This window comes from Rhinolophus sinicus, chromosome 14, assembly GCF_057876585.1.
Source record: "Rhinolophus sinicus isolate RSI-liver-muscle chromosome 14, RSI-T2T, whole genome shotgun sequence".
In the NCBI taxonomy this organism is placed as follows: Eukaryota; Metazoa; Chordata; class Mammalia; order Chiroptera; family Rhinolophidae; genus Rhinolophus; species Rhinolophus sinicus.
The window spans coordinates 13,506,205-13,533,103 of record NC_142514.1 but is presented as its reverse complement, the minus strand read 5'-3'; the positions used below and the strand labels follow the sequence as shown (position 1 = coordinate 13,533,103).

At 51.0% G+C, this 26,899-nt stretch overlaps 2 protein-coding genes across 2 annotated transcripts; one reads left to right on the top strand and one right to left on the bottom strand.

The window, feature by feature from the left end:
* Positions 1-675: 675 nt before the first annotated feature.
* On the bottom strand, positions 676-10,502 carry PLA2G2F (phospholipase A2 group IIF). The gene is made up of 5 exons (XM_088789924.1): positions 10,202-10,502; positions 9,454-9,506; positions 5,913-6,057; positions 4,838-4,947; positions 676-2,631 (listed from the first exon to the last, which is right to left on the bottom strand). Exons 1-5 carry the CDS (start codon positions 10,315-10,317, stop codon positions 2,240-2,242), a joined length of 816 nt encoding a protein of 271 aa, XP_088646050.1. The 5' UTR covers positions 10,318-10,502; the 3' UTR covers positions 676-2,239.
* Positions 10,503-19,383: 8,881 nt separating this feature from the next.
* Positions 19,384-26,580, top strand: PLA2G2D (phospholipase A2 group IID). Its single transcript, XM_088790310.1, has 4 exons — positions 19,384-19,534; positions 22,212-22,356; positions 23,072-23,178; positions 24,763-26,580. Exons 1-4 carry the CDS (start codon positions 19,498-19,500, stop codon positions 24,915-24,917), a joined length of 444 nt encoding a protein of 147 aa, XP_088646436.1. The 5' UTR covers positions 19,384-19,497; the 3' UTR covers positions 24,918-26,580.
* Positions 26,581-26,899: the final 319 nt, after the last annotated feature.

The window sequence follows — 26,899 nt, the reverse complement described above, 5'->3', positions numbered from 1 at the left end:
GTGGCAGCGTCCCATGTGCTCAGCTTCCCCTTCCCCAGAGATCAACCCTAGTGACCCCAAGAAAACACGTGGCTTTGAGGAACATCTGAAATAGCTGCTGTGGTCCCTGTGCACACGGGGGAATTGATGCTCATGACAGGAAGGCCTGAAGGCAGAGAAGGGGCCAAGTTCAGGACGCAGGACCCCGTCCCCTCCTGGATTCTCGGTCACTCACGTCAGTGCCCCCGCTGCCCGAGTCACCCTGTGGAAGGTATGAGGAGGGGCAGTTGAAAGTCAGAGGCAGAGGATTCAGATCCCAGTCCCATCACTTACAACCTGTGTGACTTCAGGCAAGTTAGTTGCCCTCTCTGGGCCTCAGTTCAATAGACAGGGATGGTATGGGGGAGACTGACATCTGACAACAAGCCCTCAGCCCAATAGTCGTTGTTATTGTCCGACCGCCGGACCCTGGTGCCTGTGGCCTCGGCCCCATCTCCAACCTTCCCAACATTTGCCTCTGCAGGAGCCGGGCCACTTCGCCATGCCAGGTGCTGGTGGCAGGGAACCCGCTTTCCCCAGAGCTTCAGCGTCCGGAGGGAATCACTGTGCCCTCTCCCAATGCCTGGCCAGTGAATACGGTGCCAAGGAGGACCAGCAGCAGTGGGGAGTTGAGACAGGAGGTCTTTATTAGTTTGAGGAGGGCATGCTGTGTCCTGAGGGGGTTTCTGGGGGTTGCAACATCCGAGAGCGTCTGGGGTGAGGTGGGGTGCAGGCAGATCCTTTGCAGCAGAATCTCATTCCAAATGCTGGTCCAGGCTTTCAGGAAGGGAGGATGTGTGCACACATGCGGGGTACCACCTGGGCTCCCACAGTCAAGGGGCCAGGCCTCTGCAGTCCCTGCCTCCAGGGGGCGCTCCAGGCGCACTGTCCTGGCTCCACCCCGGCTTGGTGAGGGCTTCGCTCAGAGATGACGGGGGCAGTCCTGGATGGTGAGGAGGAGGGAGTTGGAGCAGGTCGGTCAGGGTACATGGGGACCACAGCCATCACACCACGGCCAGCAGTGGAAGGGCTTCCTCCCACATAGAGTGACAGCTGACTCCAGGTACAGCTCCACCCTCAGTCCGGAAGGCTGGTGTACTAGAAGCTGCAGTTGGCTTCTATCCAGTCCTGACATCTTTTTCATAGACGTCTCTCCCCACCCCCACACCTCTCCTTGTCGCCACCCTTCTTGGCTATCCCTCCACAGTGCCAGTGGTCCTTGGGGGCACTGCCAGGTCAGGTCGAACTTCCTGGTGGCTATTCTCGGTGTCCAGGCAGGTCGCAGCGCGGTGTCAGTGGGTGCTCAGGGTTGACATTGAACAAAGGCAGAAGGCGGGGTTAAGGCAGGGCACTGGCTACTTGGAGGACGCTGACCCTGGGTCAAGAGGTAAGGCAAGGGAGGACAGGGAAGGTGCCCTTGGGGAGACAGCCCTGCTGGGCAGAGTCCGGAAGGCTGGCCCTGCCCAGGCCTGATCCTGCTCTGCCTCTGCCCACAGTCCTGCAGGCATCCTTGGGAGCCCGGGCTCAAGGGGGTCCTGCATCCCCAAGGCCTCCCTGCCCTGCCTCTGCTGCCGAGACCACTCCGGTCTGGACAGCTGTCCCTCACCTTGTCTCCCCTCCCTCCCACCTTCTCCCCTCCCTACTGCATTGCTGAAGCTTCCACACAGCCTCCTGCCTGCCCCCCACACCCCCCCACTCCTGCCTTTGGTGGCAGGTGCGTCTCAGCCCTCAGGCTCCTCCCCATTGAGAAAACTTCTGACGTGGGCTGCAGACTCCCCTCTCCCTGCCCAGGGAGAGTGAGGTCTGGGATCCTTCCACCCACTAGCCTGGCTGCTGCTTAAGGGGGGGCGCAGGGGGAGAGGCTGGAGGGCTAGACCCTGCCTCCTCCCATGTTTGCCAGGAACCTGTAAGCCTGGGGCCTCTCGCTCAGGCCTCATCTTCCACACTCAGGAGACACCCCAACAAGCCACATGTTCCCTGCCAATCCAGGACCAGCAGCCGGACTTAGATATACCCAGTGCAGGGCTGGAGGAGACGGTGGCCACAGTCAGGGCCCAGGCCTTCCTGAGTCCTGTGGGGGTGGGGCTCCGGGAGGGCTGCAGGGAGGAGGTGGCACTGCAGCCTGTGGGCTGCCCATCTGCCCCCACCTCTACCTGCTCCACACATCTGGTCCCCAGAGCAGGAACCTCAACCTCGCTTCTCTGTCCAAGCCCAGAGGACACTAGGGAGGTGCAGGGGGTGCCGGAGTGGTGAGTCTGCAGGTCGTGTTCTGGGGTGCCGGGGTGGTGGGTCTGCAGGTCGTGTTCTGGGGTGCCGGGGTGGTGGGTCTGCAGGTCGTGTTCTGGGGTGCCGGGGTGGTGGGTCTGCAGGTCGTGTTCTGGGGTGCCGGGGTGGTGGGTCTGCAGGTCGTGTTCTGGGGTGCCGGGGTGGTGTGTGGGCAGGTCGTGTTCTCCTGGGGCTGCTCGTAGATGCTGCAGTTGGGCGTGACGCCCTGACAGTATATATTGAGGAAGTTGCGATGCTTCTCGTTGTATGTATGGCTCTGGAAGCACAGCACCACGCTCTTGTCACACTCGCAGGTCTGCCGGTCACAGTCCGTCTCGTTGAGATCTCCTGTGGAGGGGAGAGCATGGACTCTGAGGGCCCAGTGGCCCTCAGAATGTGGTCCCAGGGCGGGCAGCACCAGCGGCCGGGGCTGCAACCCAGGACTGTGGGCTCAGAAGCTGCGGGTCAGGCCCAGCAGCCTGTGTTAACAGCCCTCCAGGTGGCTCTGGTGCATGCGGAAATCGGAGAACCACTCAAGTCCAATATGTCATTACATCGTTGGGGAAACTGAGGCCCAGAGAGGGGGATGGGTTCACCTGAGTCACCCAGCAAACCCAAGGCAGAGCTGGGACAGAAACTCAGGTGTCAGGAACTCCCCAGCCCAAGGCCAGTTGCTCTCTGTCATCACAGGCCTCCTCGCTTCAATCACAGAATCGCACAACACACCCCCTTGAGGGAGTTCCTGGTGAGGATCCAGTGAAAAAAACACTTGTAAAGAGCTTAGCTCACTGACTCCCACAGAGCAAATGCTTAATACGTGGTAACTGCTGCTGTTGCTGTGTTATTAATATTAGCCTCCAGAAATCATTTACCCCATCCTTCTCCACCTTAGGTGCACATTAGAATCGGCTGGAAGGCTTGTTAAAACAGACTGCCTAACCCCAGCCTTCGCGCTCCAGGTGCCGTAGGTCAGGATGAGGCCTGATAACCTGCATTTCTAAAAAGTGCCGAGGTGGTGCTGATGGTGCAAGTTGCGGAACACCCTTTGAGAACCACCTGCTAGCCAATGGTTTGCAAACATTTCAGACCTTCTAGTGGGGTTCCGCTGATAGACTGGAAGGGAGCGGGTCTGCTCTGATCCAAACCCTTCCATGAGCCGTGGGGAGACAGGCCAGGTGAGAAAGATCCTGCCCAGCATTACGCATCAGCAGAATAGTTTCTCTTAAATGAAACTGTTTGCAGAAGGCTAATACATCAAGCAGCTGAAAGAGAAGCCTCTAAGCTATAACATGTTAAAGAGCCATCTGGATCACTCAAGGACTCCCCTCCATCACCTCCTCCACAGCATCTGACCCCGTGCCCGCAGGAATCTCCAGAAGCCACCATGAAAACCACTGCTTGTGGTTTTAATGGGGCCACTCCGTCTCTCTCAAGCCAGGCCTTCCACCCAATGTTTGAACAGCAAAATATGAGGATGACAGGACCCTGAGCTCCCAAGGGCCCCAGATGTGCCCAGATCCCCCCAGACTCTTTCCCAGAGAATAGGAGACTTGAGTTTCTTTGCAAAGCTGGAATTGCTGGTGAGCCGTTGGTGAAGGATGAGGAACAGAGCCTGGTTAAGATAGGACACAAAGGGAACTCGTGCTGCCCACCCTACTGGGCCAGGGGGCACCTGCTGCCCCAGGGAGGGACACAAAGGGGAGGCGGGGCAGGGGCACCTGGGCCATTAGCTTGGATGCCAAACCCCTCCGTTGGGGAATGGCCATAGAAAGCCCACTGTAAAGAGGGAACTCAGCCAGGCCTGGCTCCAATAGCTTGAATCCTAGAAACAGAGAGTCCTGTGATGGGGCCATGTTCTGATGGGGTCCCAATGACAGACTGGAAGGGAACGTGTCTACTCTGATTCTAAACCCTTCCATATACCTGCAGGGAGACTGAGGCCAGATAGGGAAGAACCCTGCCCAGGGTTACACAGCAAGGAGGTGCTGACCGGGTTTAAACCCCGGTCTCCCAACTCCCAGGCCAGCATGTCACACATTCTCACAATCACCTGATGATCCGGGCTCTCCCGAGGCCCCCTGAACCCAAATCACTCCCCAAAGCTTAGGACTCTCCAGGACTAGAGAACCAGCAGCCAACTCGGGCTGGGGGACCAGAACATATCAGGGAGATGTGCTAGAACCACAGCGACAGTTGTTAGATTCACAGGCAAACAACCACAAAGAAGAGAGGCCTGGTTAATTTGAATTTCAGACAAACAATAAACATTTTTAGTATAAGTATGTCCCAAATATTACATGGGACATATTTATGCTCATTCTTAATTCTATATGAAGACTAATTGATTTTATGCTAACACTTAATTTTCAGTATAAGTATATCCCATGCAATATTTAGGATATACTTATATGAAAACATGTTTTGTTGTTTCTCTGAAATTTGAATTTAACTGGACCTTCTGTGTTTCATCTGGCAAGCCTGCACAGGGCCCCAGCTGGGAGAACTGGCAGCCCACACCCTTTTCCTGGGGGAGGGTGTCGGGGGAGGGACTCACTGCAGACAATCGTTGTGTTATTCTCGATGGTGTATTCATAGTGGTCCACGTAGGTGTGGCAGCCCTGGTCATAGAGCTTCTGGTAGCAGCAGTCATGGGCATGGCAGCACCTAGGGGCAGGTAGAAGAGAGCAGGCCCGCATAGCCAGACTTGGCCCATCTCTCACCAGCAGACCCTGACCATCTCTTCCACTTCCTCACTGGTCAGAGCTTCAGACTGAGGCCCAGAGAGGGGCAACTACTTGCCTGAGGTCACATAGCCAGGAAGAGCCAGCCTGTACCCCAGGTTCTTGTCCTGCCTCTTTGTCCTATGCCCAGGGCTCTAGCTCTCCCCCTTGAAGCTCTGACTGCAGCTGCAGGAGGGATCAGGTGGTCCAGCCATGTGATCAGGGTAGGAGGGAGGGTTAGGGTTAAGTCAGTGTTGGAGGAGACTGACTATGTGCAGCGGCCGTACCTGACCAGGCATGATATGGCCAGGGAGTGACAAAGGTCTGAAGGCTTGAATGGGGGCTGGTGGGTGGGGTGGGTCGGGACAGGAAGCAAATGTGGGGTGGCTGTCCCCATCACCTCTGGTAGAAGGAAGACAATTAGTCAACATGCATCTATCAAGCTCCCAGTACTACCGGACTTGGTGCTGGCTGCTTTGGGGAGATAGGAACACGAGATAAGCCGTGGCTTCTGGGAACTCCCAGTCTGACGGAGGAAGCACTCACAGCCTGTCCTCCCGAGCCTCCAGTCTGATGGTGGCCGGGGTCACCGCCCTTGCCTTTGTCAAGCATACGACGGGACTGTTGCTCTCATGCGTGCTGGGGCAGGTCAAAAGTTCCTTCCTGGCAAGAGTGGGAGTTCAGATGCCTCCCAAGCCCAAGATCTTGGAGATGGACAATAGAGAGTCCAAGATGGTTGGAGAGGACACAGGTCAAAAGTCTGTCTCATGTTGTCATCCTCACTAACTCATCAAATGAGTCTTATCCTTTGGAGAAAAGGCCCTCTCCCACCTCTCAGAGATGGACATCAGTCTGACCTATGCTGCCCCTATCTGGTCCCGACAGAAGGCCAGGTGTTTCAGAACCTACCAGTCCACTTCATCCATGGGCCGGCCGAACCCCCCCAGCCCGCAGTAGCAGCCGTAGCCCACGAAGGACAAGATGGCGTTCTTCCTCGTAATGGCTTCCACCATGGACTTCAGGTTGAACAGGCTGCTGTGGGCCAGAGGCAGGACTGCAAGAGAAGAGAGCCAAGGGGGTGCCGTGAGCTCCCTGCCCTATCTGACTGTCTGTCCTCCCAACACCTCAGGGCAGGGGAAGGCGGGTGGGCAGGCAGGCAGAGCAGGAGGAAGGAAGCAACCCGCAAGGCACCGAGTATGGTGTGTTATCCACATCCTAAGGTTAAGCCCTATGGCCCTGAGAAAAGACTAATAGTTACTATTTGCTGAGGACTGCTTTGTGCCAGGCACTGTCCTGGGCCCCTTCCGTGCATTAACTCATCCAGTGCTCACTGCAGCCCTTCGAGGCACTAGTGTAGTGTGACTGTCCCATTTTACAGATGATGACACTGAGGCCCAGAGCATTTAGTAACTTGTCCAAGAATACATGGTTGAAAACCAGTGGAGACAGAATTTGGACCCAGACAGTGAAAGTCCAAGTGCCTGGGGAAACAATAAGGGGCTTCACAAATGCCACATGCTCTTCTGAACACAAGGGTTTGATTCTGGGCCCTTCTGGCCTATCCTGGCTCCTGTGTCCCCAGTGGGGACTCAGCATTCCAACCACTGTCCTGGGGCTGGTGCATCTCAGGATTAATCCAGAGATGATTGGGTGCTCTGGTCATTCAGTGAACACACACACACACACACACACACACACACACACACACACTTTCCCTCTGTCAGTGTCTCACAGACAGCGATAGGGCGACGACCCTTCCTGTACCAGCAAAATCAGCGTCCTAGTACCTGGAAGCCAGCCCACCCAGCGACATGGTTGCCCCTCCCCAGCCCCAGCTTCCCAGCCTGCTGGGCTCCTGGCTGAGTCAACAACCGAGCCCGAAGCTCAGATCCTTGCCACACACAGTCAGGAGAGCTGCTCTAGCCCCATTTTATGGATGAGCAAACTAAGGCACAGAACGGTGAAGGTCATACAGCCTGGAAGTTGCAGAGCCCAGGCATGATGCCAGGTTTGTGTGCCCCAGAGCTGTGCTGCCACTACCAGGCAGTGGCGTTACTGCCTGCCTCACCCACACTGGGCTCTGCCTGCCGGGCCCAGGGTTAGGTGCCCAGTTTAGCACCCTGTCTCTGCTCTCTCCACATTCCCCACCGCTCCACTGCCTGAAAGAGGAAATGTACCAGAAGAGGGAAGAGCCAAGAATTTCAGAAATTAGAGGCTGAATGGAATGCCAGAGGCCACAATTACTTGCTTCTTGAGACGTGGTTGTTCCACATCGCTAGTGACAGGGAACTCACCACCTCAACATGCCTTAGTGAGAAGAGCACAGACTTTGGAATAGGACAGACCTGGGCCCATAACTACAGCTCCCTTGGGCTATGTTTTCCCATCTGTAAAATGGGCACAACAGTCCTGATCTCCAGTGATGAACCAGGCCAGTGCCCAGCTCCGAGCCCAGCACGCACCAGACGCTCGCTCCCTCCACGGTGCCCACTGTCTCCTGTGGCTTGTGGGGACCCTGGGCCAGGCCTGCCTTCCCCCTCAGACAGCTGATGTTGGGAATTCTCCTCCACCTGGGTCTTCCTGTTTATTGGCTTCGTGATTTTCGTTGTTACAGAGAATAAGGAACAAACAAGAGGACATGGGAAAGGAGTAGGGAGAATGACAGGTGACTTTTAAGAGGATGGTTTAGAGCCACACTGGTGTCTAAGCTGGGGTGCAGAGCAAGAAGAGAGAGGACCCTGTGTCCTCCAGGCCTGAGACTGTCTTCTGAGCTGCCCAGAGATTTGGCGGTGATGGCCATTGAAGAGAGTGGGAGAACAGGGCCAGGAGGGGTGCCCCGGGAATGTTAGCTTCCCACCCCCGCTCTGCTGGCTTCTTGGTGCTGGAGAAAAATGTGTGGGCCAGGCTGCTTGGGAGTCAAACACTGGGTTTGTAAACAGGTTTCTCCATTAGCACTGTGAGGCCGCGGGCAGGTTGCATAACCTCTTTGACCTCAATTCCTAAATCTGAGGATGGCTTTGAGGAGGGATCGCCATGCGAGGTCCTGGCCTCCTCACTCCCCCAGCCTGACAGGCCCCTACCTCCCCCCCCGCGCCCCCCCCCACTAGCTGTGCAGGTGTTACTCCAGGGGGCGGCTTCCGTCCCTAGGGCCCCCCAACCATCAGCTGTCACATACAAGAGAAGAGTGAGAAACTCACTTGTCTATACACAGGGTGGACACACACACACACACACACACACACTCACACCTCACTCACAGACAAACACACAGACATCACCACTCTCTCACCCACTGCATACTCTCCGCCACACACGACACACTTGTACACACACTCACATGCACCTCACACTCACAGATAGACCCATGCTCACCTCATATGCTTGTGCACGCTTGTACACACACATGCACACACGCTCACACATCACAAATACACTCATACGCGCGCAGCCCCCTGAGTGGAACTTGTGGCCTGAAGCTGAGGCCACATCCACACTCGCACTCCAAGTGGGAGAAGCAAAGTCTGTGTCCAGTCTGGCTCAGGGCTCTGTCCCTGACCCGTCATTCGGGCTGAACTCAAGTGGTAATTTTCTAAATAACAGGTCACTTTGTCTGAACTGAACCAACAGTTTCTCAGGTCTGGCCACATTTCACTTTATTTTGTTTCTGCTATTTCTTTTCCTCAAACGTGGCTGTGTTCTGGGACGTGTAAGAGGCTGGATGGAGAGCCAGCCAGAGATTCCGTCCACCTCCCACCTACCTGAGGCACCGGCCACCAGGACGCCTGGATGTGTGTGGGGTCAGATCTGTGTCAGGGGCCTCAGCTGTCCCCAGTCCATATACCTGGGGCCACCAGCCTGGGTAAAAAGTCCCCAGACCTGTTCCATCGTCTTGTACACTCACGTAGACACCGCTGCTCCACACAGACTGCATACAGATATACGCACCCCTATGTTCATATACACACTCTAGACACAGCCCCCCATTAACACACTTACACGTTACTGATGTGTGTTATATAGAGACATCACTACATGCTCAGACACACCTACACACACCTATGTGTATACACCCACACATAGGATGGACACGTGTGTACATCCACGCACCAACTCATTAATCCTGTCTACATGTCCACACGAACACAAACACATGCTCCTGTTCACAAACATCCAGCAAATACCATCGCTTTACGATGCTTGCTCAGCTCTGGGCCCTGCCCCTTCGAGGCTCATAAATGCCAACCACCCGTAGCGTGTTTACAGGTGGCTGGAGGCATAAACAGCCCCAGAGAAAGGGTGAAGCCTGGCAGGGGCTGAGCAGGGAACTGAAGGCCCAGAGAGATGAAGGACAGGCCTGAGGTCAGTGAATAGAGACCCAGGGCACCCAGGGTCAAGGGCGAAAGGCTGGGGGTGGGGAAGCAGGAGGAGACTCCCCAGAGCCTGGACTCACCGCTGCCGGCCAGGATGGCGATGGTGAAGAACTTCATCAGAGCCAGGCTAGACCTGAGAGAGGAAGAAGCCACGTCCTCAGTCTGGCCCTTGCACCTTCCTGCGGTTCAGGGCCTGCTGCTCACGCCTTGGCCTCGTGGTCGTACCAGGCGCCATCAGTGCCATCCCTTGATGCCCTGCGTCCTGCTGCCCCAGCCCTGTGATGAGCGCCTCCTGCAAGATCCGAGCACCTCCCCCCTGGCCTGCACCTCCTGGAGGCACCAGAAGCCTCCTTTCCCCCCACCCTGACCCTGAGTAGCAATACCCTCTCTGCGTCAGCTTCCAACCCAGGAAGCTCACTGTCTCATGGGGTCGGGTCACTGTCTCATGGGGTCGGGTCACTGTTGCAGATCAGAACCAACCTCCCTTCCATATTTGCATTAGGAAGTCACGGGACCCAACCTGGTGGCTGGGTCTTGCACTCAGAGCCAAGAGACCTGGGTCCCTGGTTCTAGTCCCCACTCTGCTTCCAAAATGCTGTGTGACCTCGGATAAACCCCTTAGCCTCTCTGGATCTCAAGCGCCTCATGAAGATTGACTAGATGATCCCTAAGGCCCTTCTAATGCTGAAAATGCATTGATATTTCTCAGCCGTCACTCAGCGACTCAGAGCTCTCCTTGCTAGAGAAATGGATTTAAGGAACCAGTTTCCCACTCCCATCTCTGCTGCTTTCCATGGAGGGTTCCACCCCAGAGGAGCAGGCACGTACCTGGAGGTCCTCAAAGCAGACGAGGCCCTGAGACTTGGGCCCCTCCACCCAAAGGGGTGTCTAACCAGCACCTTCTTCTTGAACCCTTTGGGGTTGGCCTGCGCCCCATCTGCCATGTTCTGGGTTCTGGGGGGCCAGCGACATAGGGCTCCAAAGATCCGCAATCTGCTCCAAAGGCTCTGGGGAGCAGGCTCCAGCTTCACACTGCCACCTACACTGGCAGGGTAGTGCCAGGGCAGTGCCCCTGAGCAGGATGCAGGTGACACATGCCCTAGAAAAAGAAGGCTCCACCTCCTCCCTCCCTCCCACCACCACCAGCCACCGCCCTTGCCCTCCCTGTCGAAAGCTGCCAGGTAAAGTCCCCACCCCGAGGATGCTCTGGCCTGCAGAGGATGGGGGTTTATAAATCTGACCAGGAGTTGGCCCCTCCCCACGCATCTGAAAGGAAATTAGTCCACAGGCCTCTCTTCCCATCTGAAAAGGATGCTAAAGAAAGAAGTATTCAGTGACAATTGTCAAAGCGCAGTGAGGCAGACTATTCAAAGGGGGCCACTGCAATGGGGTCTTGCAGTGGGGGAGAGAGATTGAACTCAATTCCAAATACAAGGAAAAGTGGGAATTTATAGCTAAGGAGCGGGGGCCGGGGAGGCGGTGGTCAATGGATGGAAACTTACTAAGAGGAAACGCCAGGGGTACCGTGACGCTGGCTGAAGGCAGGATCACCCCAGGGTGATCAGACACCACCTGGAGTGGGGAGTAAGGGGTGAGGAACCCCATCAGATAGATATTGGGGGTGGCCAGATATCGAGGTTGGAGATTCTGGCTGAACTGACTTAGCAAGATTCTTCCTAAACGTGGACAATGCAGAGACCAACGCAGAAGCCCAGAAGTCAAGGACTAGTTGACAAACAGTTGAAGGGAGCGTGAGGAGAGTTTAGTGGAGGAGAGAATCTGTGTCAGGTTTGTGCTCCATGTGGCTACCCAGGTGTCCGGAAGACGTCCCTCCACACCTGCAGGCATGTTGGTGCCCACATCTGGCAGGCAGCCCCCGTCTCACATCTGGAAAGGTGAGCCTGACTGCCCTGGGGCAGCCACCTCGCACTGTCATTGGCCCCACACCTCTGTGGTGGGGGCCATGCTGAGCAGATCCCTGACCTCCACTGCTAGACCCAGGAGGAGCCCCGTCTCCGCCAAGTTGTAACAACCAAAACTGTCTCCCTCCAGACATCGCCAGATGTGCCCTGGGGGGCATAGTCGCCTCTCGTTGAGAGCCTGGTGGCCTGGGAGTCGGTGCCATGTGCCTATTGTGTGTGTGGGGGGGTGGCATGTGTGTGGGTAAGATGGACAGGAGAGAAACAGAGGGGGCTAGAGCCCTGGGAGCCCCTGGAGAGTGGCACAGTCCCCCTGATGAGGCTCCCACCCTAGCACCCCCACTTCTTGGCTCTGCGACCCTGGCTGGATGATTCCCTTCCCTGGCCTCTGTGTCCTCAGCTGGTGAGTGGATGTAAGCAGCCTCACAGGAGGATTGCGCTGACAGATGACAGGTTGCAGGTGTCGTATAGTATGGCCGCGGGGTATGTGGTCAGTGAAGGATCTCATTGTTGCCAAGCCGAGGCCCATTCTCCAGCCTTGAGGTGAACAGGGAGCAGGGAGAGAAGGGTACTCTTGGGAATCAAAACTTCAAATAACACCCCACCTTCACATCAGCCCTTCTCCCAGTGTCCCCAGATTTGCTGCCAAGAGACAGAGGAGGCACCGTCTGAGGCACCTCTGGGACCTGCCTGCCTACGTGGGGTTCTACCAACCAACTGGCCAGCTGACCCCACATGTCATTTCCCCCTTCTTCTGGCCCCCCTCCTTCCTCTGCCCAACTTCTTCTCTGTGGATCTAGGCCCTTCTCCTTCCCAGGAATTTCTGGAAAACCCCCACTGCATCCAATCACACATCCCTCCATGGGAAGGTGTTAATTTGCACTTGGTTATGTGTTTCTCTGTAGGTCCCTATATGCGTTTTGGTTTGTGGATCTTGACATTTTACTCAGACCGGGGATCTGGAGAACAAAGGACTTTATTTCCTCTAAAGCCCAGCGGTTCCTCATGGGACATGGAATGTAATTTGCCTCGTCAGACTGGGAGCTCCCTGAGGACTGAGTGGTGGCAGGAGAAGGCAGGTCTCTGCCCTCACTTGTGCGCACAAAGTTTGGCTTCAGTTTTTGCTTCTATTTTTGCATACGCCTCTCAATGATAGCATTCCCAAAGAGGAAACACGAAGAAGTAAGACTCAGTACAGTCTACACACGGAACATACAGCCTCCTAAACCTATGGTAACCTGGTGCAACTTAGATCTATGCCAAGGAGGCCACGGCAGGGCGGGGGACCCCTGTGAGCCTCTAAACAACTACTGTTGCCATGTTCTTATCTCACCTTCCCACAGCTGCACTGGTTGAGCTGGTCTGCAGAGGGCAAACCCCTGAGGTGGGGACTGGGGGCAGCTCTTCCCTCCCCCCACCCTCTTCCTACCACCCATAGCGTGCTCAATATCAGAAGTCAATAATAAACTGGTTGACCCAGTAATTCCACTTGTGGAATATAAACCAAGATGCAAACCTGAATTGCTCCCAGAGACAAATCAAAAAGATATTGACTATAGTATTTTGATGATGCACCCCCAAAATCAGAAGTACATTCAGTTAGGGGGTTAGTTAAGCAAATTACTAACCATCTATCCATAATCATGTTTTCAAAGGTTTGACGATACAAAACACAGAAAACAAAACCCTGGCTATGATAAGAGCACTTCTGTAAAAACAAATTGAGGAGATGAGTATGCACGTGTATACAAATTATCTGGAAGGATATACACAAAACATTAGCAATGGTTATTTTGCGATAGTGAGATAACTGATGGTTTTGTTTTATTTGTCATTTTCTGTGTTGAAATGAATAAGACAATACCAGAAACTAAGATGGAAAGGTCAATCTCTTAGACAGACACAAACTCACGCAATTGGAAATAACCCTATATCTATTCAATAAATTGGATATGTAGTTTAAAACCTTGTCATAAATAAACTCCAGGTCTAGGTGACTTCCCTGGTGAAGTCGACCAAGTCCTTAAGGAAGAAATAACACCAACTGCATTAGTCTGCTAGGGCTGCTGCCATAACAAAATGCCACAGACTGGATGGCTTACACAATAGAAATGTATTTTCTCATAGTTCTGGAGGCTGGAAGTCCAAAATACAGGGTTGGTTTCATGTTGAGGCTTGGCTTGCTAAGGGACACTTCCTCATGTATCTTCACCTGGGCTTTCCTGCGCACACACATCCTTCCTGTCTTTTTGTGTGCCCAAATTTCCTCTTCTTATAGACACTAATGACCTCATTTTAACTTAATCTCCTTTAAAGCCCTACTTCCAAATACAGACAAATTCTGAGATACTGGGGGTAAGGGCTTCAGCATATGAATTTTTAGAGGACACAATGGAGCTTATGACACCAATGTCTTCCAGAAAATTTAAGTGGAGGAAATGCTTCCCTACTTACTATACTATTCTGTTACCAAAACCAGATAAGGACATTACAAAAAAAGAGAACTGTAGACTAATATCCCTTGTGAACATAGATGCAGAAATTCTTAACAAAATATTAACAAAAAGAATCGAACAATATATATCAAGTGGAATTTATCCCAGGAATGAAAGGTTGATTTTACATTAAAAACCAGTCAATGTAATACACCGTATGAACAGACTAAAGCAGAAAAAACATATGATCATTTAAGAAGTGCACAAAAAAAACACCCCAAAACCTTTGACAAGCGCTGACATCCATTTCTGATTAAAAAAACAAACCAAAACAAACAAGCAAAACAAAACAAAACCCTGTCAGCAAGCTGAGATAGAAGGGAACTTCCTCAGCTTGAAAAATGGCATCTGCAAAAAACCTGTAGGTAACATCATACTTGATGGTAAGAGGCTGGTGCTTTTCCCCCTAAGATTAGGAACAAGACAAGACAAGTATATCTATTCTTACCACTCCTATTTAACATTGTAGCCAGTGCAATTTGGAAAGAAAAGCAAGCATTCAGATTGGAAAAGAAGAAGTTAGATTGTCTCTATTGGTGTAAACCTGGTAATCCATGTAAAAAAATCCTCTAAGTAAAGTACAAATATTTGTGTGTGAAATGGAAATTAGGGCAGAACCTACAAAAAAGTTACTAGAACTGATAACTGAGTTTAGCAAGGTTGTAGGATATAGGATTAAAATACAAGAAAATTAATTGTGTTTTTATATTTAACAATGAACAACTGGAAATCGAAACTGAAAAATACATTTACAATAATATTAAAAAATATGAATTATCTAGGGCTAAATATGACAAAATATATGGAAGACTTGTACGGTGAAAACTATAAAACAGTGTTCAGAAAAATCAAGGAAGACCAAACTAAATGAATGCAGGGACATACCATGTTCATGAATCAGAAGACGAAATATTGTTAAGATGTCAATTCTCCCTATTTGCCCTATAGAGTCAATGCACTCTCAGTCAAAATCCTAATAGACTTTTCTTACAGAAATTGACAAACTGATCCTAAAACTTATACAGAAATGAAAAAGATCTAGAATTTCAAACTTTTCAAGGAAGACTTATAAAATGATTGTAATCAAGACAGTGTGGACTGGTATAAAAATAGATAAATAGATCAGTGGAACCGAATACATGACCCACAATTAGACCTACACATACATGGAGATTTTGTTTGACAAAGGAGCAAGGGCAAGTCCAGGGAGGAAGAATAGTTTTAAACAATGGTGATAGAACAATTGGCCATCAATGTGAAAAGAAAAAAAGAAAGAAATGAAGGAAGAAGGAAGCCAGGAAGTAAGGAAGGAAGGAAAGAAGGAAGGAAGGAAGGAAGGAAGGAAGGAAGGAAGGAAGGAAGGAAGGAAGGAAGGAAGTTCAACAAGGGTTCCAAGACAATTCGATAGGGAAAGAAATCTTCAATAAATGGTGCTGAGACCACTGGATATCCACATGCAACAGATGAAGTTGGACCTCTTTCTCACACCACACACAAAAGTTCATTCAAAATGGAAGACAGATGTAAGTGTTTAAATTGAATTTCATCAAAATTAAAAACTTTTCCCTGCAACCTATCCTATCAAGAAAGTGAAAAGACAACCCACATAATGGGAAAAAATATGTGCAAATCATGTCTTATAAGGGACTTATATCCAGAATATATAAAGCACTCTTACAACTCAACAATAAAAATATAATAGCCCAATTTAAAAATAGGCAAAGGGTGGGGCGTGGCCAGTTTGCTCAGTGGTTAGAGTGCAGTACTCCCACACGGACCAGTGAGCTGCGCCCTCCACAACTAGATGGAAAACAACGACTTGACATGGAGCTGATGGGCCCTGGAAAAACACACTGTTCCCCAATATTGCCCCCCCCAATTTTTTTTTAAAAAGAGGTGAAGGATTTGAATAGACATTTCTCCGAAGACGATAAATGGCCGATAAACACCTGAAAAGATGCTCAACATCATTAATCATTAGGAAAATGCAAATCAAAGCCATGAGATACCCCTGCACATCCATTAGAATGGCTATAACAAAAAAAGACAAATGATAACTAGCGTTGGTGACGATGTGGAGAAATTGGATGCTTCATACATTGCTGGAAACACAACAGCAGCAACACCCCTGAACCCTCTTAGTAACCCCATCCAGTCGCCGCCCCCCTCAGCGGGTAACCATTGTCCTGACTTGTAAAAGCACAAATTCGTTTGACTGTGTTGGAAGGTCATATGAACAGTCTCTCTCACAATCTCTACCCCTTTGTGTCAGCTTTTGTTCATTCAGCATCGTGAGTGAGATTTTTCCATGTTGCTGTGCGTAGTTGAGGCTGGTCGAGGTGTCATCACGGAGTGACTATACTACGTGTCCATTCTGCAATAGACAGACATGTGGGTGGTCTCCAGTTTAATCCACTTGCTTTGGTCCTGCCTTGGTGCAGCTGGAGAAAAGTGGGTCACACGCCCACAAAGGAATCTCAGGTTCCTCTCTCCCTTCTCTTCCGCTGCCAGGGTCTATCAGACTTGAAGCTTGAAGCCCCTGGGGAAAACCCAGCTCCTTTTATTTTCCTCTTATCCCGCAAATGTGCTGTAATTCTGAGCTTCTGGCAGTTTCATCATGGATGAAATCTAGGCTGGGGGACCATCCTGGTAAATGAAACTTTGCAGGGAGGGATGGGTGGAGGGGAGGGCTCTGGCTACTGGCTGCGAGGACATACTCTCACCCACGGGGTATCTCTTAGGAGACGGGGGTCATCTTTCTTCTCTTCTGCAGTGAGGTTGGGGGCAACAGGCTTCCAGGCTCTGCCAGCTCTTCTCATTTACACCTCCGTATACGCTGGGAGGATAAGAACGTACAGCGGAGCCCCTGAGTACAAAGATTTGTGTGTGAAATGGGAATTAGGGCAGTACCCACTTACATTTACTATGTGGGACAACTTAGAACATTGCCCAGCATATGGTAAGGGCAGATTTGGCAGACCTGTGTTCTAACCCATACTGTGCCCTGTAGCTGCTGTGTGATCCTGGACAAGTTTCTAATCCCTCCGAGCTCCAGTTTCCTCACCTGTAAAATGGGCACAGCAGTATCTCCCTTATGGTGTGGTTGTGAAAATGAAATAACAACCCAGGGCCTAACACACAGTAGAGGCTCAGAGGATGGTAACTCTTCTCAGTTGAATGTGCACCCCAGCATCTAAGGCCTCTCTTGCTCCTTTCTATCCAACCAGAGATCATGACGCATTGTGGCCTGACCCTACCATCAGGTGTTTCTCCTACTGTTCCCAGGGAAGTGAAAACCCAGACTTGCTGGCAAGTCTCAAGAAACCACCAGGCCCAACGAGAATTCATATGCTGCTTTTAGAGGCACAAGCAGGGTCTTTCTAAATTCCTACAGACTTCACGGAAAGGAAGAGTCTTAAAAACCCTTCTGTCTTCTGACCCAGCAGTTTCAGTTCTGGAAATCTACACTAAAGAAGCCACCCTTTAAAAATAGATGAAGCTTTATCATCAGAATGTTATCTAAACAATGAGCAGTGGTGACTTTAAAGTCATAATGAGAAAAAAAAGAACAATTGATCGAAACAGACCCAGAAATGACCCCAAAAATAGAATTAGTAGATACAGACATTGAAGCAGCTATTATAACTATATATGTGTGAGAAGAGAAAGGAAAGCTTGAGCATGTTAAATAGAAACAGAGAAGATACAAAAAGGACCCAAATCAAATTTCTAGAGAGAACAAAATACACTGTCTGAGATCAAAGACACAGTAGATAATATTAACAGCAGATGTTTGTAACATGCAGTGATGGCATAGATGAAGATGATGATGATGGTGGGCGTAACCATAACTAACACTTACTGACCTCCAGCTATGGACCAAGCTCTTCATGTCTTATCTCGTTTAATCCCCACAAGAAGCCTATGAAATGTCATCCCCCCATTGTACACTGGAGAAAACGGAAGACACGTTGTCGACGACCTTGCTGCAGGTGAGGCAGCTGGAACATTGGAAAGGCCAGCTGTCATCCAGGCAGTCTGGGCGTGACTCCCACCTCCCCATCCTCTTCACCTTCACGTGACGCTGTGTCCCATCTCGTGGTCGCCATGATGGCGTTCTCTCCATGCGTGAGGCTTGGTGCCGTGTGCTCTTCCCATGTGGTCTGTAAATCCCGCAGCAATGAGAGGAGGGAGAGACTGTTGCCCCCGTCTTGTCCCTATTCTGCAAATGCAGAAACCAAGGCTCATAGAGATGAAATGATTTGCCCAGCTTCCCACGGCTGGTAAGAAGGAGCTGGATTTTGAAGCAGGTCCCTCTGATGCCAAACCCACCTCTCAGAGGTGCCCGGGGCCTATGGCGGTGTCCGGAATGCCTGTTTTTAAGGCTTCGTTCCAGCGTCAATATCATGTCTTCTCTTGCACGAGGGAAAAGTGTCCTGGAATCAGAGGGCTTGTGGTCCTGGCTGTGTTTTCTCCTGAGTAAATGCTACCAGATTGGAGGAAGCTGGGATTCTGGCAGGTGGTAGCCACAGGCCCAGCAAGAGCCCAGATCTAGGGTATAAGGGAATGACTACAAAGCACACATGAGAGAAGTGTGTCAAAGAATATGCCCAAGACCCATTGCCTGCTGTTTAATTATTTTGTGTACAGATTGTTTTCCCACGTATGCAGTGATCACTTAGTGATGGAGGCAAGGAACAAAGGAAAAATTAAATTTAGAAGAGAGTTGAGAGAGAGAGAGAACAACTCCCAGCAGTGACTCTCGCTGGCACATTTTTTGGGTGAACTGATTAGCTGACAGCAACGTGGTCCGCCTGGGTTCTATGTCCAGCAATCGAATGGGCATCAAAGAAAACTAGTTTCTGCTACCAATGGACTCTCCATTAAGCCTTGAAAGGTTGTCAGTGGAGCCTTTGTGGCAGACCATCTCTTTGTGATGCCTTCATGTGTCCTGCCATCAGCACCCCACCCTAGTTAGGCTGAGTACACACCATTTGCCTCCTTAGGATTCTCATATGTGAACGGGGCCAGACCTTCTGCAAGTTGTTAGCACACACCGATTGCCTTCAAATTGTGCATGTTGCTTTGACTCCCCAAGTCCGCTTTAGGACTAGAGCCTACAGCAACAATTCTGGACACGAACTGAGATTTAGCTTCCAGGATTTCTTTCACTGCACCATTGTATGGTCTGGAATAGTAAAAAATTGGAAACAATCTATATGCCCATCAAGGGGACTCGTTAAATGAATGGCACAGCCGTATGATGGAATACGAGGCTGCCTTTCACAAATTATTGCAGAAGACTATTTAATGACATAGAAATGTTCAAGTCATACTGGTAAGTGGAAAGACAGGCTGCAAAGTACTACCAAGGACCATTGATAACACTTTCCTAATTTGGTTAGGGAAAAGTGTGGATTTTACATTTCTTCTGACTGTTTATGTTTTCCAAATCTTCTACACTGAAAGTGTGTTTCTTTGGCAATCAAAACGTTTATAAAAAAATATTAAAAATAAAATAAATAAACTTTCCCAGTGCCAGAAAAGAGGAAACAGAAGGAGCACGAGTGGCCTCCACGAGAGCTAGAGCTGGAGCTGCAGCTGGAAGGGGCAGAGTCGAGCTCAGCTGGGCAGGGGTGCATCTTATATAAGGGGCTGCCTGCATGACGGGGACTTCCCACAGCTGCTTCCACTGCTCTGGGCTGGGATCATGGAACTTCTGCTGTGCGCGCTGGTGCTGTTTGCTGGTGAGTGGGGACAGGACCATGGTGTTTGCTAGGAAAGGACAGAGGGATGCGGATAGGCCCTCCATCTCTTTCCTAGACTGAGCTGCTACTCTGATGCCTACTGCCCTGGTCCCTCAGTTCCCCAACCCTCTGCCTCTTGCAGGGAGCCCTCAGTGGCTCCCAGTGTCCTGGAACAGTGGCTTTGGCCATAGCTCTGGGGGACCAAGTTGTGTGGCATGCTTCTAGACCGCTATGAAAGTCAGAAACTAGAGGTTCAGAACCCAGGGGCCTGCTGAGCTGACAGCTATGGTGCTTTGGGCACAAATTACAGAGATGGATCTCCCCACCTCACCCTGCTCCCCTTGTCCCTTTGACCGAATAATAATCATTTATGTAGACACAACACTATATACTTTTAGAACCCTTTTACCATCATCTCCTTGAACTTAGGAAGAGTGTTCTTTTGACCGTTGGTGGGAGATGGGTAGTTTCCATTCGATCGCTAGCAGATCAAATATAAAAATGCAGTTGCTAGCAAATTGGTAGTTTTGTTTCTTGACCATCTCAAAAAATGTGACTTTAGAAAGGACGCATTTTTATATGTCGTCGTATGTTATCTTGGGACTCTCACATTCTTGAGGGGAACACACCTCCAGGGTTACAGCAAAAACCATTAGGAAAATTGCAATCAAGCTATGGAAATTCATCTCTTAGATGTAAAGAGGCAGCACAGTGCGGAGAAAATACACAGATGAACCTGATTCAAACACTGGCCTCACCCTCTCCTGGCAGTTTGACCTTGGCCAAGCCACCCTATCTCTCTCTATCCTCATCTGTAAAGTGGGCACAATAGTACCCTCTTCATAGGGTTGTTGGGACTCGAATGAGAAAATATATACCATGTTTAGCAAGTGTAAGGAACAGTAAGCCAGCAATAACATAACACACAGCAGGTTGGTTGCAGTGTTGCCTCCCGCGCTGTGGGGAACCCTTGGGAAGAGGGGCTCCACGGCAGATAATGATGGAGAAAGCTACCAAGACAGGAATTGCCGACAAGCTAAGCCAGTTCTCCAAGGTCTCATAGCCACAGATTGAACAATTTCCTAGGGCTGGGCTCATCTCACTGTAAAACTAAGAAATGGGACCCCCCAAAGGCATTCTGAATCAAAGCTGAATTTATGGCTTGCCTGGCAAGGGAGAGATGCATCATTCAAGTGTTGGTTTGTGTGTGTATTGCTAAGCTGAAATAGAAAAGGCTAGACTCAGGGCAGAAAGAGGTACACCAAAAAGGCAAGATGCCGAGTTCATGTCCCGGGTTGGCCCCAAGGTGGATGGTCACTCTACAGTGGGTTGCCTTTGGGTTCCTTATCACTGAACCCGGGATTCCAGAAGGGCTGCGATCACTCATTAGCTGGGTCAGAGCTTACGAGGTGTCTCTTTAACATCTGCACAGCTAGAACCACCATGTGAAACAGGAGTGGCAACGTGGGTTCTCACACATTGAGGGGACACACTGGCGACACAACAGGTCTTCAAGTACCAGATACTACCAGTTCCTTTTAGCTGTAGTGCAGGGCCACCTGCCTGTGAGCTTACCCTTGGTCCCCTGCACGAGTCCCTCCCAACTCCCCTCTTCCCACCCAACCTTCCCCAGTGTAGGGCTCACCCCTGGTTTACTATTGAATTCATTTGCTTGAGGAACTTCCATTATAACATCATTTACATCAGGGTGGGGGAGCTTTATTATTAGGGTCACCCAAAGGGGCCTCCCCAGCCCAGCCTGCCTGAGATTCTGAGGTCCATCTGTGTTCTTGAATCACCTGTTGAGGTTGCTCTCATGTACTTTTCAGTCCCCTTCTTATTTTGTCTGTTTCTCCCAAACGCTCCCCTGAATTCACTGACTTAATGTATTTCATTTCTCCTAGCTCCTCATCATGCATTCCTCTCTCCCAATAAAACAAAATCCCCTGATGATCGATTCTCACCAGGAGCTATTCTGACTGAAATGAAAAATATCCCTGAAAATCATTGATTTCTGAATCACACTGCCTCCCAGAAGAGCCAGGGCTCCTCTTTAATATGTGGATGATTTCTTTACTGCACGTGGTGTTGGGGTGGGGGAGTGTAGGAAGCAGTGTGAGTCTTCCTGTTATGAAACGGGATCGCAATGCCCAGGGACAGAGTATAGAACCAAACTGCCTTGGGTTTCAATCCTGGCTCCTCCATTGACCAGCCCCTGTTACCTGGAGCAAGTTACCGAGCCTCAGTCGGCTCACCTCTAAACTGGGGGTTAAAAGTAGTTAACTAATGTTGGTTTTGTAGTTTTCATAAATATACCACAATTGTGTAAAGTGATAACAACACGAGGAAAGTGGGGGAGGGGTGTATGAGAACTCTCTGCACGATCTTTGCAACTTTTTGTGTACATCTAGGGTAAACCAAAAGAGAAAGTTTATTTACAAAAGAAAATAGTATTTATTTCATAGGATGCATGGAGTCAAAAAAATTACTATGTGAAAAGACCCATAGTAAGCACTCACTCATCATCACTATATTTTTAATAGCCATAGTAGTGGTTGTCATTTTATTATCCAAGGTCATTGGTTTGGTGCATGTGGAGTAGAGGGGCCAGGCCTGGGGTCCACTGACGTCCCCAGAGACTCATGTCCTCTCCTGTTGTTGGTCCTCTACTTGGCAGGTGTGACTCCAACCCAGGGTGGGATTATGAACCTGAACAAGATGGTCAAACAAGTGACCAGGAAGACACCCTTCACCTCCTATTGGCCCTACGGCTGTCACTGTGGACTTGGTGGCAAAGGCCCACCCATAGATGCCACAGACTGGTAACCCCTTCCTAGGCAGGCCATGGGTGGCAGTCCTGTCCTGCCCCCACCCCAGCACTCCTTTCCCCTCCATCCATTTATTCATTCTGTGAGTTCGTTTTGTACTACGTGCTAGGGACTCTGCTGAGCTCCCATACAGACCCAGCCCTCCTGGAGCTTCCCTTCTAGAAGGTTCTCCAGAGTCTCTGAAGGCCCCCCCTTGCACTCCCAACACCTAACCTAGTCACAATACCCACACACACTTCCACTGCCATTTTTGCACAGTGTTTTTTAAAAATCCCACCTCTTTTTGCCATTATCTCATTTGATCTTCCCCACAACTCTGGGAACCGAACAGAGAAGAGATGAGAGCCAGCCAGGCCCAGGTCACTTCCCTGCTCCACTACTTACAGGCTGTGTGACCTTGGGCAAGTGACTTGACGTCCCTGAGTCTCAGTTTCCTCATCTGTGAAATGGGGATAATCCTAGTACCCCGTCATGGGTGGTAGAGAAGATTAAGAGAGAATTCATAGAAGGAGCTGGTGCCTGGAACCTAGGAAGCACTCGATAAACATTAGCTAGCTCAATCGTAAAGAAGACTAGAGCCCTGCAGGCCTTGACTCTTCTAAGTGGGGCGCTTTGGTTCTCCTCTGGGGCAGGGGCTGCCAGAGACCCGACTTGGCTAAGGCCCTGTGCAGCTGTGCTCCCTGCCCCACCTCCGGTCCTCTCCCTCCAGGTGCTGCCATGCCCATGACTGCTGCTATCATCACCTGAAGCTCCACCATTGCCGTTTCCACAGCGACCATTATACCTACAACTTTACCCAGGGGGACATCCTGTGCTGTGAGTGCCTGGGCCTCGGGGTTGGAGTGGAGATGGAGGGAGGGAGTTCTGGCACTCACTGCCTTCACATGCTGGGTGGTGATGCAGAAGCTGCTCACCCTCTGTTTTTCTCTGGTGTCCAGTGGCAATAGCTGGGCTGTGGGGGAGGGGCAGGAATGTGTGTGGTCCAACGAGGGTTTGGCTTCCTTTTTTTTTTTCCAAACTTTTATTTATTTAAGTGTGTTTCTCCAGGACACATCAGCTCCAAGTCAAGTAGTTGTTTCAGTCTAGTTGTAGAGGGCGCAGCTGACACTGGCCTGTGCAGGGATCGAACCAGCAACCCTGGTGTTAACGAGCATTGTGCTCTAACCACCTGAGCTAACCGGCCGCCCCAGGGTTTGGCTTCTTTAGGCTCTGGAAGGCTGGCACACCTCAGCTTAGATCCCAGACCCAACTCTGACCAGCTGTGTAACCTTGGTCACGTTGCTCAACCTCTCTGAACCTCAGTATCCTCGTCTGTAACCTGAGGATGTTAACAGTATCCCACCCCATAGAGTTAATTCAAGAACTAAAACGAGAGCAGACAGAATGAGCCTCACGGATGCCTGCTGCAGAGCGCTTGCTCGATCAATTACATGGGCTACCGAGATTATTGTTATTACCCTCATCATTACTGATCCTCCGAGGAGGGAGCTGACCCTGATCAGACAAGGAAACTGAGACTAGAGTGAAGAAGCGTTTGCCTGGGGTCACACACAGCTGCAAGTGGTAGAGGCTGGGTTGGATTCCCGGGCACCTGGCCCCTGGGTTCATGCACGGAGAAAGGTGGCAGGTCCCAGGGCTGGCAGTCGGATGGGAGCCTCACGGAACTCCCTGTTAACTGAGGGCTTCATAATAACAACAACGACAACTATAATAGCCAACGTTTACTGAGCACTTACTATGTGCCGAGTGCTTTGCCTCCTTAGTTGAATTCTCACAACAGCCCCCTGACACAGCATCTTATCATCGTCCGCATTGTATTACAGATAATAAAACTGAAGCACCCTGGTCCCTCCTGCTCAGAGTCTTTGCACATGCTGTTCCATCTGCCTGGAACAGTCCCCCTCCTCCACCCTGGCTTTCCACAGGGAGAGCAGACCCTTCTGATCTCAGCTCAAATGGCTCTCATCCCACTGTTTTACCGTCTTGTTGCCCCCGCATCAATGCTTTCTTCCATGTAGCACTGTTGGTGCTATTCATTTCTGTGTTTCTTAAATATTTGCTGCCCCCGCCATGGAGTGTGAACCTCACGGGTCTGCTGCATTCAGTCCTGTCCCCCCAGGGCCTGCCATATGATAGGTGCTCAATTTTTCATAGAATGGATGAATGAATGAATGAATGAATGAATGAACGAACAAATAAATAAATAAATGCCCAATGCCACACGGGAAGGTGGGAGGTCATGGGGCGTGCCCAAGGTCACGTACCTAGAGCCACAGTAGCTGGGAAGGCTGAGCGAGGATGGCACTGCCGTTAGAGGCTCCCTCCAGGGACGGTAGGCCCCCCACTGGCTCTGTCTCAGGAAGGGACAAACACTGAGCTCTGCCCTCTCACACCCCACAGCTGACAAGGGGAGCTGGTGTGAACAGCAGTTGTGTGCCTGTGACAAGGAGGTGGCCTTCTGCCTGCAGCGTAACCTGGGCACCTACAACAAGTCTCTGCGTTATATCCGTCTCTTCCGGAGATCCCGCTGCAAGGGCCAGACCCCTATGTGCTAGGAGAAACCTGCCATGGCTGTCCTGCACCCCCTACCCTGGTCTTTGGAAGTTACACAGGATTTCTGATACCCCCATCCCAGTAATAGCTAACCCCCTTAACCAGCCAGGCTCTTTTAACACACTGCCAGAAAGAGGTAGGGTCTAAGCCTCTCCCCAGCCACCCATCTTGCCTCTTGGATCTTCTAAGTCTTCCCAACTGAGGCAATAGCTGTCTCCTCTGAGGGTGGATTGGGATCTTAGGAAAAGCCAAGGACAGGGAGCCCCCAGAGATGGTGTTTGGGCCAAACCAGCAGGCGTTGGGGGTAGGGGCCTAGGGACCAAGGTATGGCCGGTTCTCTCTGCCACTGCCACTCACTCCCCAGGCCTCCCGCCCCAGTCTCACCCCTCCGACACCCTGTCCAAGCTGCAGTGGAGTGGCCTCTCTGTGGGGCAGTATTGATCTTTCTGTCTGTGTGACTCTGCTTCTTAAAACCCCAAGGCCCCCACTGCCCTAGGATAGGAGTTTGGGACCCACACTGTTTGGTGCTATGTCCCTCCCCCACTAGGCTCGGAGGTCCTGGCGGGCAAGGCACATGCCTGTCCTGGACTCATTTGCATCCCTGGTGACAAAACAGTGCCAAGAAGGGGCTCTGTAAATACCTCTCGAGTGAAATGCTAGACGAAGCCTCTGTTCCTCTTGCTCCAGTCCCACAAGCACGCACCACCTGTCTTCCAAGCACTCTTTCTTTCCTGATTCCACGTGTCTGCTGAGGCTGGGCTTCCTACAGAAAGGTTCCACTTGTCATCTCCAGGTGGCTAAGCCCTCCCCAGTCTCCTCAGGGTCCAAGGGTTACTTCCTACAGAACTCTCCCCTGGCTGATTCCTCCCCCAGCCCCAAGGCCTCACTCCCTCCTCCGAACTCCAAATCCTTTATAGCACTTTATGGGTCTGAAATTTACCAAAGTTTATCTTGAGTGATACATCATTGTCTGGACTTCTCTGATCTCCCCCAACTAGACTGGAGCTTCCGGAGGATGGAGGCCGTCTGTCTCATCTTTGTTTCATCTGCTCCCCCACATAATAGGTACTCGATTCATGCTTATGGATCAAATGAGACCATAATAGATAGATGGAAGTTGTGGCAGGTGTTGGTGCCCCACCCAGAGCCCCTCCTGGCCCAGTCCCCCAGCCCGCAACTAAGCTATGTGTTGGCTGTGAAATGCTCACATCCATCACCCATCACCCATCCATCTATGTGATGCATCCCAACAGAACTTCCTGTTGACTAGAGATCAGGTTCTGCAAAAGGACACCCAATGGGGGAGGGGCAGAAGGGACATTGAACACTTGCAGTGCCCGGTCACCCTCATTCTCTTTAGGATTGCGCTTGTCTGCTGGGAGCTACATTGCCTACCCCAAAACGCCTACCCTGCCTACTTCTAACCAATGACTAGGGAGAACAGGACCATGCAGGGTATAATTGCCACCCCCCTGCCTCTGTGCAGGACAATCTGGGTGGTACCTTGCATGCCCCAGAGCTCCTCCTGAAACCAGGCTGAGGGTAGACATCAACGTCTGGAACCACCTCTGCTTGCTTTGTCCCCTGGCCTGGCCTGTTTTCCTTGTTCCCTTACAGGTTTCTCCTGAGAGCACTCCCTCAATAAATCTTTTACTTACACGAGAATCATCGTCTCAGGCTTGGCTTCTAGGGAAACTGACTTTGGATGGATGGATGGATGGATGGATGGATGGATGGATGGATGGATGGATAACGGATGGATGGATAGGTAACGGATGGATGGATGGAGGATGGATGGACGGATGGATGGATGGAGGATGGATGGATGGATGGATGGATGGATGGATGGATGGGTAACGGATGGATGGATGGGTAACGGATGGATGGATGGATGGATGGATGGATGGATGGATGGATGGATAGATGGATGGATGGATAACGGATGGATGGATGGATAGATGGATGATGGATGGATGGATGGATG

What these genes read in the sequence shown, in the direction of transcription:
- PLA2G2F (XM_088789924.1), bottom strand. Translation starts at nt 10,317, where the DNA reads ATGGCAGATGGGGCGCAGGCCAACCCCAAAGGGTTCAAGAAGAAGGTG. An exon ending in TCTGCTTTGAGGACCTCCAG is followed by an intron (nt 9,507 to 10,201) that starts GTACGTGCCTGC and finishes TTCCTCTCTCAG; the next exon opens with GTCTAGCCTGGCTCTGATGA. An exon ending in CCCATGGATGAAGTGGACTG is followed by an intron (nt 4,948 to 5,912) that starts GTAGGTTCTGAA and finishes ACCTGCCCCTAG; the next exon opens with GTGCTGCCATGCCCATGACT.
- PLA2G2D (XM_088790310.1), top strand. Translation starts at nt 19,498, where the DNA reads ATGGAACTTCTGCTGTGCGCGCTGGTGCTGTTTGCTG. An exon ending in CGCGCTGGTGCTGTTTGCTG is followed by an intron (nt 19,535 to 22,211) that starts GTGAGTGGGGAC and finishes TCTACTTGGCAG; the next exon opens with GTGTGACTCCAACCCAGGGT. An exon ending in CCCATAGATGCCACAGACTG is followed by an intron (nt 22,357 to 23,071) that starts GTAACCCCTTCC and finishes CTCTCCCTCCAG; the next exon opens with GTGCTGCCATGCCCATGACT.